The sequence below is a fragment of the Quercus robur genome, chromosome 1 (assembly GCF_932294415.1).
Source record: "Quercus robur chromosome 1, dhQueRobu3.1, whole genome shotgun sequence".
NCBI lineage: Eukaryota > Viridiplantae > Streptophyta > Magnoliopsida > Fagales > Fagaceae > Quercus > Quercus robur.
Window position 1 is genome coordinate 2121641 of NC_065534.1, and position 17381 is coordinate 2139021.

General features: G+C 35.1%; 1 protein-coding gene across 1 annotated transcript; it reads left to right on the forward strand.

Annotated features, from left to right (window-relative positions):
* Nucleotides 1–1708: 1708 nt before the first annotated feature.
* On the forward strand, nucleotides 1709–5621 carry LOC126715365 (auxin efflux carrier component 3). The gene is made up of 6 exons (XM_050415944.1): nucleotides 1709–3261; nucleotides 3437–3740; nucleotides 3824–3909; nucleotides 4438–4595; nucleotides 4674–4750; nucleotides 4848–5621. The coding sequence occupies exons 1-6, from the start codon at nucleotides 1986–1988 to the stop codon at nucleotides 4912–4914; spliced, it is 1968 nt and encodes a 655-aa protein (XP_050271901.1). The 5' UTR covers nucleotides 1709–1985; the 3' UTR covers nucleotides 4915–5621.
* Nucleotides 5622–17381: the final 11760 nt, after the last annotated feature.

The following is a 17381-nucleotide window of genomic DNA, read 5'->3' on the forward strand; positions in this document are numbered from 1 at the left end:
AAACTTAAAAGATCAGAAAATATCTCGGGGAAATTGTCCTTAATACCCCTCATTGATATGACATTGCACCTAACAGAACCGGATTCTTAGGCTTTATTAACCATGCCCAACAATGCTGGGATGGGATTGACGAGACAAATATCAGTCCTGGAAAAACTGACCCTACACGTGAACGAGGGACAACAAACGTAGGCCAGTATAAAAGGAAATGTAAACTAATTAGGAAGTGGCCCCCCATCTCACTTCCTGAAAAAAACTCCAGGAATGAGAATGCCCGGATAATATATGCGCTCCACCACGGAAAACCCATCGACGGGTAACCGGAGAAAAACACTAGTGCTCCTCGGACATGATCCGAGGAGTCCAATCCCTCAATTTATAAAGTTATTGGGCTTGGATATCCGAACTAAAGCCTTTTTCTAGTCTGGGTTTATCTAAGGTCCGGTCTGTACTAACGCCTCGTGACCCAACGCTAGCCTTTCAAGCCCACTCTCTACAAATATTATTGTGGGGGATCTTTCACGCGCGAGCTCAACGTCGTTGTTGGGCCGTTTAAGAGTCGTGCCCCTACAATTATAAATAGAAAAAGCCCTATTTTCGGGATCTTAACGAAGAAATTTACCTATATTTAAGCGAAACTCGAAATTTCGAGTCTAAATCAGAATATCGTTTTCCTTTAACCTGTTAAATTTCATGCAATTCTATCATTATCAACCCAATGGCCTTTACTAGCACCCCCTTGATTTTGTGTTGTGATTTCTGACGCACTTGTTAATCCAAGAAGGCCTGTGTTGTCTATTCTACGCCAACTTCGCAACAAAAAATATCATTTAACCTCTTTTTAGTTTCTACCGTTACACTCGTTTATTGTATCCACAAAATTCCATTTATAGTGCGTTATAATTACCATACATACCCTACCAGAAATCACGCACTCCTCTAGCTAAGAATGAACTGATCAATTCACCCAATTTTATTGTGAGACGCCACATATAGTATATCTTTATATACGTACAAAAAATTTGTTCAATGGTTGTTGAAATTATTTTCTTCACGGACCCAAACTGAGACAAAGTGAACCAAGATTTGTATCAGAGTCACATGTCTGGAGGACCATGAAGAAAAGTTTAAAAGAGTGGGGATTATATTGGTGCGGCTCATAGATCAGCCTTCAAAGGTTGAAAGGGAAAAAAGAGAAAATTTGGACCATCACTCAGCAGTTTCTGCTCTCTGTTTTTTTTTTTTTTTTTTTCAGTTGGTCAAAACTTAGCATGTACCTTAATCATGCATCACCATTCATGTGGACCTATCTATCTCATATATTTTCAATTTTAAACACTTCATATTATTATACATATAATAGTGCTAGAATATATGTTCTTTTATCTCTATAAAATCTTAATTTTTTATATATATTTAAAAATAAATAAATAGAGCTTGTAAAAAAAAGCCATTGCCATCCCACAAAATCGGCATAGAGGTCCTCAACGTAGACACAACAATGAAAAAGAAAAAGAAAAAAAACAATTAAAGGTGTCCACGTCACTGAAAACCCCATCCCACGTGACAAATGCCACGTGTACAACTTAACCCCACTTGGGTTAACCTAACCATATCAGGCGGTTACTTCCTAACTCGTCTTCACACTCCGTAGTCAGTACACTCAACTCATATATATCCTTCTCTCTCTCCCCTATATATACATTCTCTCAAAGTTACACTCCTCGTAATATATAATATCTGTGTGCGTAGAGAGATTTTCAGTTTTCACAAAACAAGCAAGCAATACTGCAGAAAGCTGCAGAGCTGAGCGTACAGCTAAGAACTATCTATAGAAAGGGAGTCAGTTACTACTAACGGTTTTTTCCCCTTTCTTCCCATTTTGCCCTTCCACTCTTCTCAAATTCACACCTCCAATGCCACTCACCTTCAAACACTAGATCTGCAAACAACAAATCCAAACAAAAAGCAAAAAAGCTTTAAAGATGATCACCTGGAAAGACTTGTACACAGTTTTAACGGCTGTGATTCCACTCTACGTGGCGATGATCTTAGCCTACGGTTCCGTCCGGTGGTGGAAGATTTTCTCGCCGGACCAGTGCTCCGGAATCAACCGCTTCGTCGCCATCTTCGCCGTACCTCTCCTCTCTTTCCACTTCATCTCCACCAACGACCCGTACTCCATGAATTTCCGGTTCATCGCCGCCGACACGCTTCAGAAAATCATCATGCTCGTCGTTTTGACCTTTTGGACCAACTTCACCAAGAACGGTAGCTTGGAGTGGATGATAACGATTTTCTCACTTTCCACGTTGCCAAACACCTTGGTTATGGGAATTCCATTGCTCATAGCTATGTACGGTAAAGACTCTGGTTCTCTCATGGTTCAGGTCGTGGTTTTGCAGTGTATCATTTGGTACACTCTGCTTCTCTTTTTGTTCGAGTACCGCGGCGCAAAGATGCTCATCATGGAGCAGTTTCCCGAAACGGCAGCTTCGATCGTGTCGTTCAAAGTCGACTCCGACGTCATGTCGTTGGACGGCCGTGATTTCCTCGAGACCGACGCCGAAATCGGCGACGACGGGAAGCTCCACGTCACGGTGAGGAAATCGAACGCGTCGAGACGATCGCTCGGTCCGTGTTCGCTTCCGGCATTGACGCCTCGACCGTCGAATCTCACCGGCGCCGAGATTTACAGCCTGAGTTCGTCTCGGAATCCGACGCCGCGAGGCTCCAACTTCAACAACTCCGATTTCTACTCCATGATGGGATGCCAAGGCTTCCCGCCGGGGCCTAGGCATTCGAGTTTCGGTCCCGCCGACGTGTATTCCGTACAGTCCTCACGAGGTCCGACTCCGAGAACTTCGAACTTCGAAGAGAATTGTACTTCAACGGCGGCTCAGACAGTTCCTTCTCCGAGATTTGGATTTTATCCAGCTCAACCCGTAACGGCGTCGTATCCAGCTCCTAACCCTGAGTTCTCATCAACTATTACTAAAAACACCAAAATTCAGCAGCAAGCTCCACCACAAGGTCCGAATAACGGTACTGCTAATACCAAGGCGAGTCATGATGCCAAGGAGCTCCACATGTTCGTGTGGAGCTCCAGCACGTCTCCGGTTTCCGAAGGCGGTGGGCTCCACGTGTTCGGTGGGACCGACTTCGGAGCCTCGGAGCAATCTGGACGGTCCGATCAAGGCGCCAAGGAGATCCGCATGTTGGTTGCTGCTGATCATCCGCACAATGCGGAAAGCAACAAAGGTATACATGTTAATTTACACTTCATACATACATTCACATTTAACACCTGAGACAAGTGTCATATCTATGACGTACGCTAACGAGAATGCAATAATTAATGCCAAAAAATAGTTAAGCAAATTCAATAATTGTTCAATTAGTTAACTTTTTTTTTTTTTTTTCTTTTTTTGTGAAGGGATTGGGGAAAGTGAGGGGGGATTGGGTGCGGAGGAATTCACGTTTGCAGGGAGGGAAGAGGAAGAAGAGGAAGAGAGAGAAAAAGAGGGTCCCATTGGACTCAACAAGTTTGGGTCCAGTTCAACAGCTGAGCTTCACCCGAAATCTGTTGCAGGAGCTACAGAGACCATTACCGGAAAACAAATGCCTCCAGCTAGCGTTATGACTCGTCTCATATTAATCATGGTGTGGCGTAAACTTATCCGCAACCCCAACACCTATTCCAGTCTCATTGGTCTTGTCTGGTCACTTGTCGCTTATCGGTAAGTTAAAATTTACAGTCACATTATACAATTTATACTAAAATATTTTAGTGTGCTGATTGAATTTCATCTTGATTTTGAAGGTGGAATGTGGTTATGCCAAAAATAATAGAGAAGTCAATCTCCATACTATCCGATGCTGGGCTTGGAATGGCTATGTTTAGCTTAGGTGAGTAGTCGTTATTTTACCATATAATTTTTTTTTCCATACATAGACTTGTGAATATTGTTGTTTAAGATTAAAATTGCGACAATATAAGATTTTAGGAACCGTGGCAATTGGGGCACCATGGATTATGGTCGGGGTGGGCACGATTGTTGGTAGTGATGTTTAACCCTGTCCGTCTGTGAAGATATGGATTACTGCATTGTATATGGACTAGGACCGATATTTTTCTTCTCCTATGACTTTAATTTTAGTTTTTGGATTTTATCTTGTACAATAAATGAGATTGACCGCCCGACATATGGGACCCAATACTGGGAAGTCGTTTTCGGGGACCAGGGTCGGTGGCCATTCGTTGTGATAGATGCCCATTACCGAGGGGGCCATATTAATTAGTGAAGGTAGTTGATTTTTGTGGGATTAAGGACTATGATTGATACGTCTATGGACTTTTATTTTCATTTTTTTTGTGTGGGGATGCTATGGTGTTGGTACGTACTGATTTGGTTGTAATTGTTGTTACTTTGAAAGGTCTGTTTATGGCTCTTCAACCCAAGATAATAGCTTGTGGGAATTCGGTTGCTTCTTTTGCTATGGCAGTAAGATTTCTCACCGGCCCCGCGGTAATGGCCGCGGCTTCCATTGCCGTTGGCTTGCGCGGTAGGCTGCTACACATAGCAATTGTTCAGGTAATTCAAACACTGATGCCTATTTTAACCATGGGGTAAATGTTTTTATTCACTAACATGAAAATTGTGGTCCAACAGGCTGCACTTCCACAAGGAATTGTTCCCTTTGTGTTTGCTAAAGAATACAATGTTCATCCAGCCATTCTTAGCACTGCGTAAGTAATTTTCTATTTGAAGTTTACTGATGTATTAAAATAATTGATTAAAACTTAAAAGTAATGTTTTTATAATTTTCAAAATTTAATATTGCAGGGTTATCTTTGGGATGTTGATAGCATTACCTATTACTCTTGTCTACTACATTGTTCTTGGTTTGTGAAGTTTACACTTTACAGTAGTAGCAAAAATAGGAGGAGTTTTAGAAGAGAATTCTAGATGTGATTATGTCTTTACATGTGAGCATTGGCCACACCGGAATATGTTGTTGTTGCATGAGGATTTTCTGGCAGAAATCAATGGTAGGGCAAAGAGTACGCTAAGTTCCAAAACTTTGGATCAAAGATAAGATATATCTGACTCTGGTGGAAGCCTTGATCTGAGGGTCACTGCCCCTATTAACACCTGAAGTTTCATCTAGTTTCCAAAAGTTTGAGAAGAACAAGGAATGCCCGTCTAGCCAAATGGGAACAATAGCGAGAAAATCCCGGAAAGAAAGTTGTAATCCCCAAAAAAAAATATTTGAAAAACAAGAAGGTGGTCAATTATATCTGATTCTCTCCCATTCAGTTGTGCGTGTAAAGTTGGATTTCAAAAATCCCCTCTACCACATAAAAAGTGTCAAAGTTGATTACTGAATTGAGGAGAAAGAATAGGAGGGAATAATTTTCTTTTTAATTTTTTTATTAGTTTTGTTGTTAGTGTTGGTTTTGATTGTCCGTGGATCCGGCAATTATTTGATATTGTCGTTTCTTTCTTGGTTTGTAATTTAGTTTAGGAATTTTATCGATCAAAAAGGGGTCATTAGTCATTTTGTTAATAGAAAGATGATGTATTTTGCATTAAGACAAAGACATATCTTCCTTTAAACTTTGTTCATCAAAAAATCTTCCTTTAAACTTTCACGCAAAGAAAGCAAAATGACAAAAAAAAAAAAAAATGTAGGGTGAGGCTAAAGAAAATTTTTGAAAGCACATGGTCTTTCTGCTGAGTGGGTTTTGTACTTTTTTGCTTAGAACCTCTCTTTTAAGGGCTTTTTGAGAGGGTTGGGTACTGAGAGAGAAGTAAAGTAATGAGATAAGAAAGCAGAAAGGCAGAGTCAAAAAGCAGCATGCTTACTTTTGCCAAAGGCTTTTGGTCATTGATGCGCCCACAAGCCTAACCCTACCCTACTAGAGGAGGACTCTTCGTCACTCTAAAACTGCTAACTAGGGTGGTGGCCCTTGTGGGCTGGACTGGTCAGCTATTTCCTACTTATCTTTTCATTTTTTTAGCTGTAAAATGATGGCACGTGATTGAACGAATTTTATCTCATTCATTCATAATGATCACAAGCCATCACACCTCTCAAAAGTTGATGTGATCATCACTCCAAACTCACAAAAGTATGCTGCCAATTAGGGTCATCATGATGGCAAACATTGCATCTGTAAAGAGAGAAACAAAGGGTTATATGATGAATGCAAATCCTACTTGCTGGTTCCTTGGTATAATCGAATGGGGTGGGCTGGTTTTGTTCATTCTCAACTTTGTTCTTAAAAAGTGGCTAGGTGGGTGGGAAAAGCACAAAAATTTATTTCAAAATCGAAGTAGTAGTACCATTTTTCAATGTTTTCCTTCTTCTCTCTATATGAAAAGGTCACTCAAGGCTAACTACATTATTGAAACTCGGCAAATTGAGAACAAACACTCACAAACACTAAGCGACAATGCTTGGAGTTGGTAAAGAAGGTGAGTACGTACTGTTGAAGGTTTATTCATGGGACTCAAAAAGCAGTAATTGAGAGAGAGAGAGAGAGATTGAAAATATTTCATTCAAGTTTCAATTGTCGCATTATTAGCTAGATAGATTGTCATGATAACTTCCTGATTGATTAATATCCTGTTTATGTCACATTCTTTAGAAAAAATAGAAAGACCGCTTGTTAGCAGACAAATAAAAAGAAAAAGAATAAAATTAATTAAATACACTTCCTTACTTTGACCTTTCTTTCCTCCCGAAATTTCATGTATATATAATTTTAGCAATAGAGGCAATAAGAAATATTAGTATTTTTTTTTTCTAAAATTAATTTGAGAAACTGGTTAGAAATTTTGTGAGAATAGCGAGGTGTTTTTATAAGTGTTTGTAATTCTTATAGCAGCAATGTTGAGTTTTCAATTACACAATTAAGTTTATTTTTGTACATCCATTTGTATTTCTTTGATTCCTCGAAACCTTCCTTTGCCTTTTATTAATAATTTTGAAAGTCTTGTATAAATAATAACTTAAATTAGAATGGTACTATAAGTATAAAATGAGTAACGGAGAATGTGATACATTAGCAAACTCCAAACCCATCAAAAACATTCAAAGTACTTTGTACTGGCATGCTTGTTTTTTGAACAGTTGCCTAATTTCCAGGTATGAGCAGTAATTTTATAGCCATGGAATAGATAAATCCTTGGCTTGATAATCATATTGAAAGGAAAAAAGAATGTCAAACAAAGTTATTTACACAACCTTTACTTTCATTTGAGTTTGTGTGTTTAGGTGTTGGCCTTCAGATTAATTCCACTAATCTTTTTTTTCCCCCTCTTTAGAATCAATTCCAATTAATAATCTAATCTAGTGGGGTATGAGGTATATAAGTATATTGGCAATAAACAAAAATTATATTTCCCATTAAGAATGTTCCACTTTATACAACGCGTGATTTTTTTTTTTTTTCAACTTTGATTGCTTTTTTTAATAGAAAGGCATGAAACTACGATAAATAAAATACAGAACCGATCATATATATATTGCGACACAGGATTTTGATTCCATTGGTTGGGTATAGTCAACTTTAGGGGTAAAATCATAACATAAGCTAGTCATATAAAACAAACCAAACTACTCTTGACCAACTTGAGTTTGCTGCTTTCTCAAAAAAAAAAAAAACCACTTGAGTTTGTTTTTTTTTTTTCTTTTTTTTTTTTTTTTTTTTTTTTTTTTTTTTGAGAAAAACTTGAGTTGGCTACTTAAGGTGCTTGTTTTAAGCTGATTATTCCAACTAAATGAACCAAGCTTAAATTTAAGTTTGTTTTATTAATTACTTAAGAAAACTTCAACAAGTCAAATTCAGTTTAATATGTACGTGAATACTAAAGATAGTAAAGTATAAATGAAATTATTATTGAATTTTAGCCTAAAATTTGGCTCCTGATAAACTACTTTATTGCACGGTTGACATGGGCAAAAGACTTCTGCTAAAAAGACAATTAGACCCATCCAAAAAAAAAAAAAAAAAGAAAGACAATTAGAATAATACCAATGTTGTTCACACACACACAAAAAAAAAAAAAAAAAAAAAAAAAAAAAAAAAGAAAAAAGAAGGAAGAATACCAAGTGGTGCAAGCCATAAATACTCCGATGCCAAAGTCAAAGAATATTTATTTTGGACAAAAAGAAAAGCTAGGCTATATTTTGGTCATCATAATGCATACCTTGATCCCACCGTTTGCCTTTAGATGGATTATCATTTTTGAGTTTTTTGTTGTTGTAGTAAATGTGGAATATCGAATAAAACTATTAATGTGATTCTAAGAACTAATTACTATTTTTAAATTTATCAATTTTTACTTTCTACTTCTAGGCAAGTAGAGGGTGAAATTACACTCTATCACTTTAAACTATACTTCATGTTACACTATACTATAAACTTTTCGAGTGCACTTTTTTCACCATAAACTTTTCAAATGCACTTTTTTCACTCTAAACTATGACTCTTGTTACACTTTGCATCCTGACATTAAATTTGCTGTTAACTTGGATGAAAAAATATGACACTACGTGAAAAGACCTAATTGCCCATCTTTTCAATGCTTTAAAAACAAAATATAAATTATATTTTACCACCCTAAACTATACTCATTATACTTTACATCCTAAATTTTGAATTTTCATCCAAGTTAACGGCAAACTTAATGGCAGGGTGTAAAGTGTAATAGGAGTCATAATTTAAAGTGCAAAACGTGCATTCGAAAAGATTATGGTGCAAAGTGTAATATAAAGTATAATTTAAAGTGGTAAAGTGCAATTTCTCCAAGTAGAATTGAGGTCTTGTTCATTCCTTTTTTTTTTTTTAGTTGAGTTGACTCAATTTGGTGAATTCATGGCCAAAATGAGTAGATGATGAGATGATAAGATTTTTTTTTTTTTTTAAGAGATAATTACAACATGTTGTTAACTCTGTAACTCGAACATTTTCCTCGTGAACCTCAAAGTATTTTGTATATGGGAAGATGTCAATTCAGTTACAAGGCCTTTGACACATGATAATAAGATTTGATTGAGCTAAGTGGATGATATAGAATGAGTTTTGAGTATATTCATATCAACTGTCAATATACCCAAACAGGTTAGGAACATAAAATTTTTTAGTAAAAGCATAATAAAATTAATTGATCATTTAATAGATTTTGTTCAACCTTGATATTTGAGAACCAAACTTTGATATAATAAAACCAGTCCAAACTTGAACAAGTTAATACCTGACTTAACTCAACCCAACTTCCTAGTTAAATGTTTTGAGTATGAAAACTATATTCATTACGTCCCCCAATTTAAGTTCAAATTCAACAACCTTGGATGACTATTAACTATTAAGCCCCTAATTGATTGGTGGTGTGCTTGAAATGACTATTTAGGCCCTAATTGACCCATTTCATGCAGCCAAGAATAGCATCTCATCAATCACATACCCCATTTTGGTGGGCTAATTGTCAACCCCAAGATTTCGATTCATTAGTATGATGTAGCATTGGAGGGGAACACACGCAGTGCAAAATTTAAACTAGCCTCGAAAACGTAGCCTCTTTTCAAGTCATAGTAATATATTTTTTCCACAAAATTCAAGGGGCTATACATTACTACTATATTAGGGACAAATGCATTGCAAATGGGCAGTGAATATGTATACTTGGGAAAGAGTAGGACGGCCATTAAATCAGGCAAGACCAACATGCTCAAGTAGAAAACGATGGGTCTTTGTGAATTACGACACCAAGTCATCGTGGACGGTACGATCTCACATGGTTTTGTAGGGAGAAACCAACAAAAGGTTTTCATGCCCCACGTGCGCTGAATGATCATTACATTTTCCTATGTAAGTGAAGTCATTCACCAGGAAAATTGAAGCCATCAACACTAATTAGGGACCTGTTCACGTCTTAATTAGTTGAAAATTTTGCCCAATTCCACTATTATTTCGCTGATTCACGGAATCTTCTAATTCAGTCACATATTTAGGATTAACCTTGTCTTCAAAATAACATCGAAGTCAACACATTTGTACTGTAGTTGATTTCATTGGTTTTTTTGTTTTTTGTTTTTAATTAATAAAAAAAAAAAAAAGAGAGAGAAAAAATTGACTTCGGAGTATTTAAAATTGGCTCATCTGCATCTGTTTTTATCTTCGTATTTTGTGACCAAATGAAAATACAAAATGTCAACCAAAAATATTTACTATATGTGATTGACCTTTTTATGCTAAAGTTATTATATAATCTGTGTCACTGATCACAAACGCATTAATTTATTCATAATTTTAGCCTCACCCAAACCCCGCCCTCTTTTTTCATCAGAGGCCCGGGTGTGTCCAGGAATGGGCCTAAAGGCCCAAGTTTTCTACTACACCGGGATTAGCTGCTCTTTTTAGATAATGTGATAATGTGAAACTTTAGATTTTGGCCCATTAGGTGGATCCAAATGGATGGCCAACATACCTTCATTGAAAATTTGAAACTGTAAATAGTATGCCTGGCAACTTCAGCTAGTCCTCACAGAAAACAACTCTTAAAACTCTCAGACTACGCCATGCACCCATTTTCATATCAAAAAACTTTCAATCTTTATCATTCACTATTACTTTCTCTCATGTTTTGGTCATTTCCCGTTAAGCCTCATAATACAATTACGGCACACTTCATGCATCTTAAACAACAATAACAAATAAAGTCTTAGTCTCAAAATTTTGGAGTTAAATATAAATTCTCGATAGATTAATTGGAATCGGTCATATATTCTTTTCATCCTAGTTTAAAAGGCAAAAAAAAAAATAATAATAATAATAATAATGAGAGAGAGAGAGAGAGAGAGAGAGAGAGAGAGAGAAATATAACATTAAGGAGGCTTACTAATTATATGGCCACAAAAATTAAAGTTATCGATCTCAGAATCATATAATTTCCACTAACAAACAGGCATGCTTGAACAAACAAGGTCAATCAGCTTTTTAGGCTATGAGCAACTTCACCCATGTTTCGTACGTGTACTCATAAAAGCAACTAGCTTAATTTCTTGATATCATTCTAGCCACGAATAGAATTACATGATGGAATTCCCATTGTAATTTTCTTTGGGGGTAGGGCATGTTAATTTTTTTTGAGCTAAATGATAGAGGGTAGGGCATGTTAATTATTACGCCAAAACAACTAAGAAAATTCATTCTCATTTTTCATGCATGCATTGATGTGTCCAACTCTCTGTTCATTCAAATTCCCTACATTCATGATAATAATCGAGCTAGATAAGCTCTTGATTTGCTTGTTTTGGACTGATTTTGTTTGTTACGGTGCCCCTAGACACCATGTTCCCTCTTGCTAGCTCACGATTGTACTTTTATTATCTTATGAATCTTTAAAGGACAATATAACTAGTGTTTACAAATAATGAATTATTGATGTGCAATATATGTTGTCATATCTCTCTTTTCAACTAGTTTTTTCATGTAAAAAGAATTTCAAAAGGAGAAAGTTTGAAATGTTTCTCCATAATACACTATAATACAAATGGGAACAGCATCCTAAGTCTATTTCATAGTTAAGATCTTATTTTCTTAATCTAATAATTTATATAGAGACTGTTAATTCATTCAAACTTTTAAATGACATAATACATCTTTAATTAGATTTTACTTCATGAATTTGTTTTAAATGAAGAAAAATCATGTTCAACTAGGGACTTTCAATGGCGATCATATATCAAAAATTTATTATTAGTGTAGACCACAATCCACATCAAAGCTAGAGAAGTGAACTTGACTAATTGATAAAGATCATGGACCACGAAGTTTAATTACATTCAGTAGTTATTATATCTATATTCTACAACAGATGTGTGCATGGTTTCACATAGACTAGAGGGCACTGTCAAATCATACTTTTCAAGGACACATGGCAGAAACATTGGATGATACTCATGTGGATGCCCATACCCTTGTCATGTGGTGCTAGGGTTTCAACCAGTGATTGAAGCCAAACAAAGGTTTGTATTATTATTGCAGGTGGGAGAGAAGAAGATTGGAGAGGATAGGATCCAACTAAGGTAGGGACTTCTTCGAAAATTAAAGTTTAAAGTTTGATAGAGGCTGTGGACTTTGGAGTCATTCACTCACAATTTTTCTTTGAGTACAAAGGAATGGGACCCTATGTGAATGACAATAACTGGTTTAATATATGGATACAATTTTCCACTCTATATGGCATATAGAGTATATGCTGCAAAGGTATTCAATGGATAATAATTTGAAAAGCTGCAAAACAGTCCCCACAATGCTGAGAGCTTTAAAACCGTGATCCCCCTCCCCCACCTGTTTTAAGCCAAAAAAAAAAAAAAGTTTGACACTAAAAAAATCGCAACCAATCTTCTAGTAAATGATAGGTCATTTGTTTCTTTTAATAACATATGGGGGGGAGAAGATGCGTCTATCAAACTTTTATGTCAACAACCCAAATCCAGTGGCCAATAAGCCCTAGGTTAGATCAACTTAGTTGTCACCTACTTATCTTCCCAGGCAAAAAGGTCCTGCAGGGTTCATCCCCCACCAATTCAATGTAGTTAAAATGAAGGATAAGAAGGAAGAGAGAGTATTGCAAATATCTTTTTGTGCCTTCCATCACATAGTTCAAAGAAAATCTTTTCCCTCAAAGAAAAGGTGCAGTCATCTAGGAGAGTAATATGGGATTTTATGTGTACGTAGGAGTTCTGAGTTGTGGAGTACTGTAACAAGACACGACTATTTATGAGTGTGAATTTTTTTTTTTTTTTTTTGCCTGAAATTTATGAGTGTGAAATTGACAATAAAGAGAGAATCCAAATATATATATATATATATATATATAATCAGCATTAGTCTAATAATTAGAGTAAGATATTTTTTGATGTCATGACCCTGAATCTTAACTAATCATGACCCTCAAGTATCATGCAAGGATATTCCCTCTTTGCAAGTGAACTAAAATAAACTTATATTATCATCATTTTTTTTTTTTTTAAATTTGAGTTATTAGATCTCATAAGTTTGAATGATTCATTTTAAAAGTCAACTCATCAGCTCCATCTGATATTTTCAATATAAACATTTAGAGTTCAAATTTACCGTATAACTATTGAACTTGTGTGTGTATATATATTTCTCATCAACATGTAAATGGATGTGAACACAAAGAAATGAATAAGCAAAAAAATCAACCCAAAAAATATATATTAACTTCACCCAAATATAATAAATAATGACCGAGTTTAATTACAATGTAACAGGCATTTTTTTGATGTATCTAATAAAGACATCTATAATTCAAATCATCCATCTTTTTTTTTTTTTTTTGAAAGACAAATCATCCATCTTCAATTGTTAATGTATAAATAAATAAATAATAATAATAATAAATAATGGAACATATGGTGGGCAAAAAAATGGTACGGTCCTCGTACGCGTGGCTTCATTACCCAGCATAAATGGGGACCTTGCATCTAAATTAACGGTAGCTCCAAGTCACTCAAATCAAATTTCAAATTTCAAAAAACCAAAAACCAAAAAAAGAAAAAGAAAAAGAAAAAGACACTTTCAATTTTATTGGCGTTCGTTAACAATTGTGATTTTATGATTAGACTGCATGACTAAACCAGAATCAAAGGGTAGTGTGGTAGTGGCTGCATGACTAAACCAGAATCAAATGGTAGTGTGGTAGTGGCTGGTGTCGTAATCGTAACAAGGTAAGACTTGCGTTTAATATTTATTAGACGAAACAAAAGATTGACACGAGACTATTTTAAAACATTTGGCTCTAGTGTATTAAACGAAATACAAGATCGACACGAACTCAATTTAGAACACTTATCATACACAAGATGTGAGCTAAGAGGCTTGGACTTTGATTGAATATATAAAACTTGATCGTGTTTCAAATGAAATTTTATTATGACAATTTATTCAGGGGAAAAAAATTTCAGAAACATAAATATCAAACTTGATCGTGTTTCAGATAAGATAATCTTGATTAGGATATTAAATTTAGTGCAAGTGGGGGGATTGGACCAAAAATCATTTAAGCTGTGGTTCAGATGGGAATAAATACAAGCATACAAAAACTAATCAAGGCACTGATGCTGAGAGAGAGAGGGGTCATGGTCAGTGTAGGCTAAACCACGGACATGAGCTTGGGGTGTGGACCAAAGCAAGGAGGGACCATTGATTGAATTAAGTGGGTTGAGAGCGAGAGAGAGAGAGAAAGAGAGAGTACAAAAGAAGTTCCTTTTACAAACTAAACCATGACAACACGTACACACACTTAGTTTGATCAAACCTTTTAAGTTAGGATTACACATCACATCTTGTCAAAGACCCATGTCCCCCTTTGATTTAACCTCTTTTTTGCCCCTTTTGTGTTCATCATTGAGATTTTTAATTTCTTAAACAATTCTATGATACATTAAAAAAAATTGACAACATTTTTTACTTCATGTGAGTTAGTAAGTCTGTACTGATTCTCCTCTAATCGATTCTCATCTAATCTCATTATTGACATAATTTTTTTACTTATTTATAACAATTTACTATATTAGCAAGTGTTAAATTTGTTACTAAATTTCCTTTTGTTGTTTTTATAGACTTTCCCTATATATGGTAATAAAATGGAAATAGCTGAGACAGTGCTGACCGTTAAAAATGTGGGACTTGTGTGGGCTTCAACTTATTATTGGCATTACATTACTTGCAGCTGGACCTAGACGAAGAAGAAGAAGCTTTGAATGGGTTGGCCATTAACATGCTTTTTTGACCTGTAGGCTGGATCATGTGTGGCTCATAATGCCTTTGCCTTTCTAAAAGTAGTCCAATACACACATTCACTATACTAACTTTTTTTTTCGTGTTTGGTTTTATTTAATTCATTTGATCATATAAAACTTTTTAGAGTCTTATTTTTGTTAAGTATAACTTACTTTATGTTCAAATTATTCTTTGAAAAAAATAAACCAATAAAAAAAAGTAATATAAACTCTAACACAGAACGTTATATTATGTTAAAGACGTACGTCAAGTGTTAATGATTTGCTTTTCTTTTTTTTTTAAATGTTTACACATTGATTTTTACTGAAGTTTGAATATGATTGATGTCACATTAACAATATAATAAATACATTTCTAAATTATTATTTTGTTTTCTGTTTAAAAATTTACATTTTAATTGCTCATTTTATAAAATGTACAGTATCATCACTCTATTCTTCCCATAATTTTTAAAGTTTAGAGAATTCTATATCTTTTTTTTTTTTTTTTTTGAGAAGCATTCTATATCTTATTTATATTTTTTATTTTTTTTTTCTAGTAATAAGTTGTCAAAATTTTGACACCCTTAAGCTTGTTTTCTTTGGTGGGTCCTTACTCCTTGGTGGGCTCGATCAGATTCATCAGAATCAACTTCGAATGAACCGAAGGTGAAAAACAAATCAAATTACATTGGTAAGGACAGAAAATGTTCTTAGCTTTTTGGGGGGATGGTCCATAAAGCAGTTCAGCCCCTACCTCGATGCATGTATGTGTGTACTGAGAATCATGAAGATGTACACTGATAGACCTGCTCACATGGGTCACAAATATGCAAATATGAATCACCCATTGGTCCCCCCCCATTGCATATTATGCAAAAAAAAGTACACTTTTCTCTTTGATTCTTTTTTGAAATGTTATAGGTAATAAAAACCATGATTCATCGCCAACAGGACATTAGTGAAGTTTTCCCATTTGTAGCTCCACAACTCATAATTAAGAATAAATTTAAAGACACCCTTAATAACATATCTAATTTTACAATTTGTTAACTAGTGTGATTATAAGTATTGAACATTTTTTTTCTTATTACTAACTTGTACAACTCACCACTTTTCGTCGACTATTTACAATTGCATAAATCAGTAAGTTGTGGGAATAGTTGTGTTGGTAGTATTGTTGAAGAAGTAAAATCCTCATTTGTCAATGAAATAAACCAAGGAGGAATGGTGAAGAAACACACGTGATTGTGGACCTCAAATTCTTATTTACAATTACATAAATTAGTAAGTTGTGGAAATGATTGTGATGGTAGTATTGTTGAAGCAGCAAAATCTGCATTTGTCAACTAAATAAACAGGAATAGTGAAGAAACTCACGTGACTGTGGGCCTCAGATTCTTATTAAACATTTGTAGGGTTTCTACCTCAACTGAGTTTAATGCAGTAAGGGTGACATTTCTGGGCTTGATCAATATGGGAGCCCATCTAGTCCTCTTAAAAACCCAAATACTAATGTCTACTATTTCCTTTTGAGCTTATATTTAGTTCTCTTTTGAGCCTTTTATATTACGTGCATGTTGGGCTCCTGATTACTGAGTCTAGATATTTATTCTGCCTTATCAGGTTTAACAAAACATGATTCGCCTGGGACCTTGATAATGGGCTGGTTCTAAATAACCATTATTGGGCTCTCTCAATTTTAATATATTTAGGCCTTGTTGGTCCATGTCTTGGACCTCCTTGGCTGTAACGTGAAAAAATAGACTTTTTGTGGACAACCATACTTGAGACTCCCCATTCCCATTTAAGAAAGAAAAAAAAAAAATATATATATATATATATATATATATATTACAGGTAAATTACTTATAAAGACTCAGAGATTATATACTTTGTTTGAAATTAGATCCAGATATTTAATATAATCAATTGAAGTCCTAAGCTTAACCATTTCAATTTGAAGCTCATGTTATTTTCATTATTCTAAGTAGCAACAAAGACTCAAAAGGGTAGGTGGGGACTAATGATAAAATATTGTGTTTCACATTGCTAATTAATTGTTGTTTCTTGGCAACAACTTTCTCACTCTAAGCGAAGTTTTCTCTCTCTAAATAGAGCTTTCTTTATCAATTTATCTACACTCTTTGTTCAATGACCGTCAAATTGACTTATAACACAAATCCTAGGTGAAATACAATATTTAACACATAGAGTCTGTTTGGATAAAACTTATTTTGCTGAAACTGAAAACTGAAAACTGAAAACACTATAGCAAAATAATTTTAAATGTGTGAATAGTACCGTGGGACCTATTTTTAATGAAAAAGTTGCTGAAAAGTGTAATTTGTGGGTCCGTAAACCATACATATATACACTGTTCACTGTAGAAAGTCAACATTTGCGGTTACTGTTCAATGAACAGTGCATGAACAGTAACCACATTACTCAAAAACGCGTGAAAACAAAAAAAAAAAAAAAAAAAAGAACGAAAACGCAGCTTCACAAATGCAGACGCAGCTTCAGTGGAATCCAAACACATACATAGTCTGTTTTAT

Coding starts and splice junctions, on each gene's coding strand:
- LOC126715365 (XM_050415944.1), top strand. CDS start 1,986: ATGATCACCTGGAAAGACTTGTACACAGTTTTAACGGCTGTGATTCCA. Junction 3,910..4,437: donor AATGGCTATGTTTAGCTTAG/GTGAGTAGTCGT, acceptor TTACTTTGAAAG/GTCTGTTTATGGCTCTTCAA. Junction 4,596..4,673: donor TACACATAGCAATTGTTCAG/GTAATTCAAACA, acceptor GTGGTCCAACAG/GCTGCACTTCCACAAGGAAT.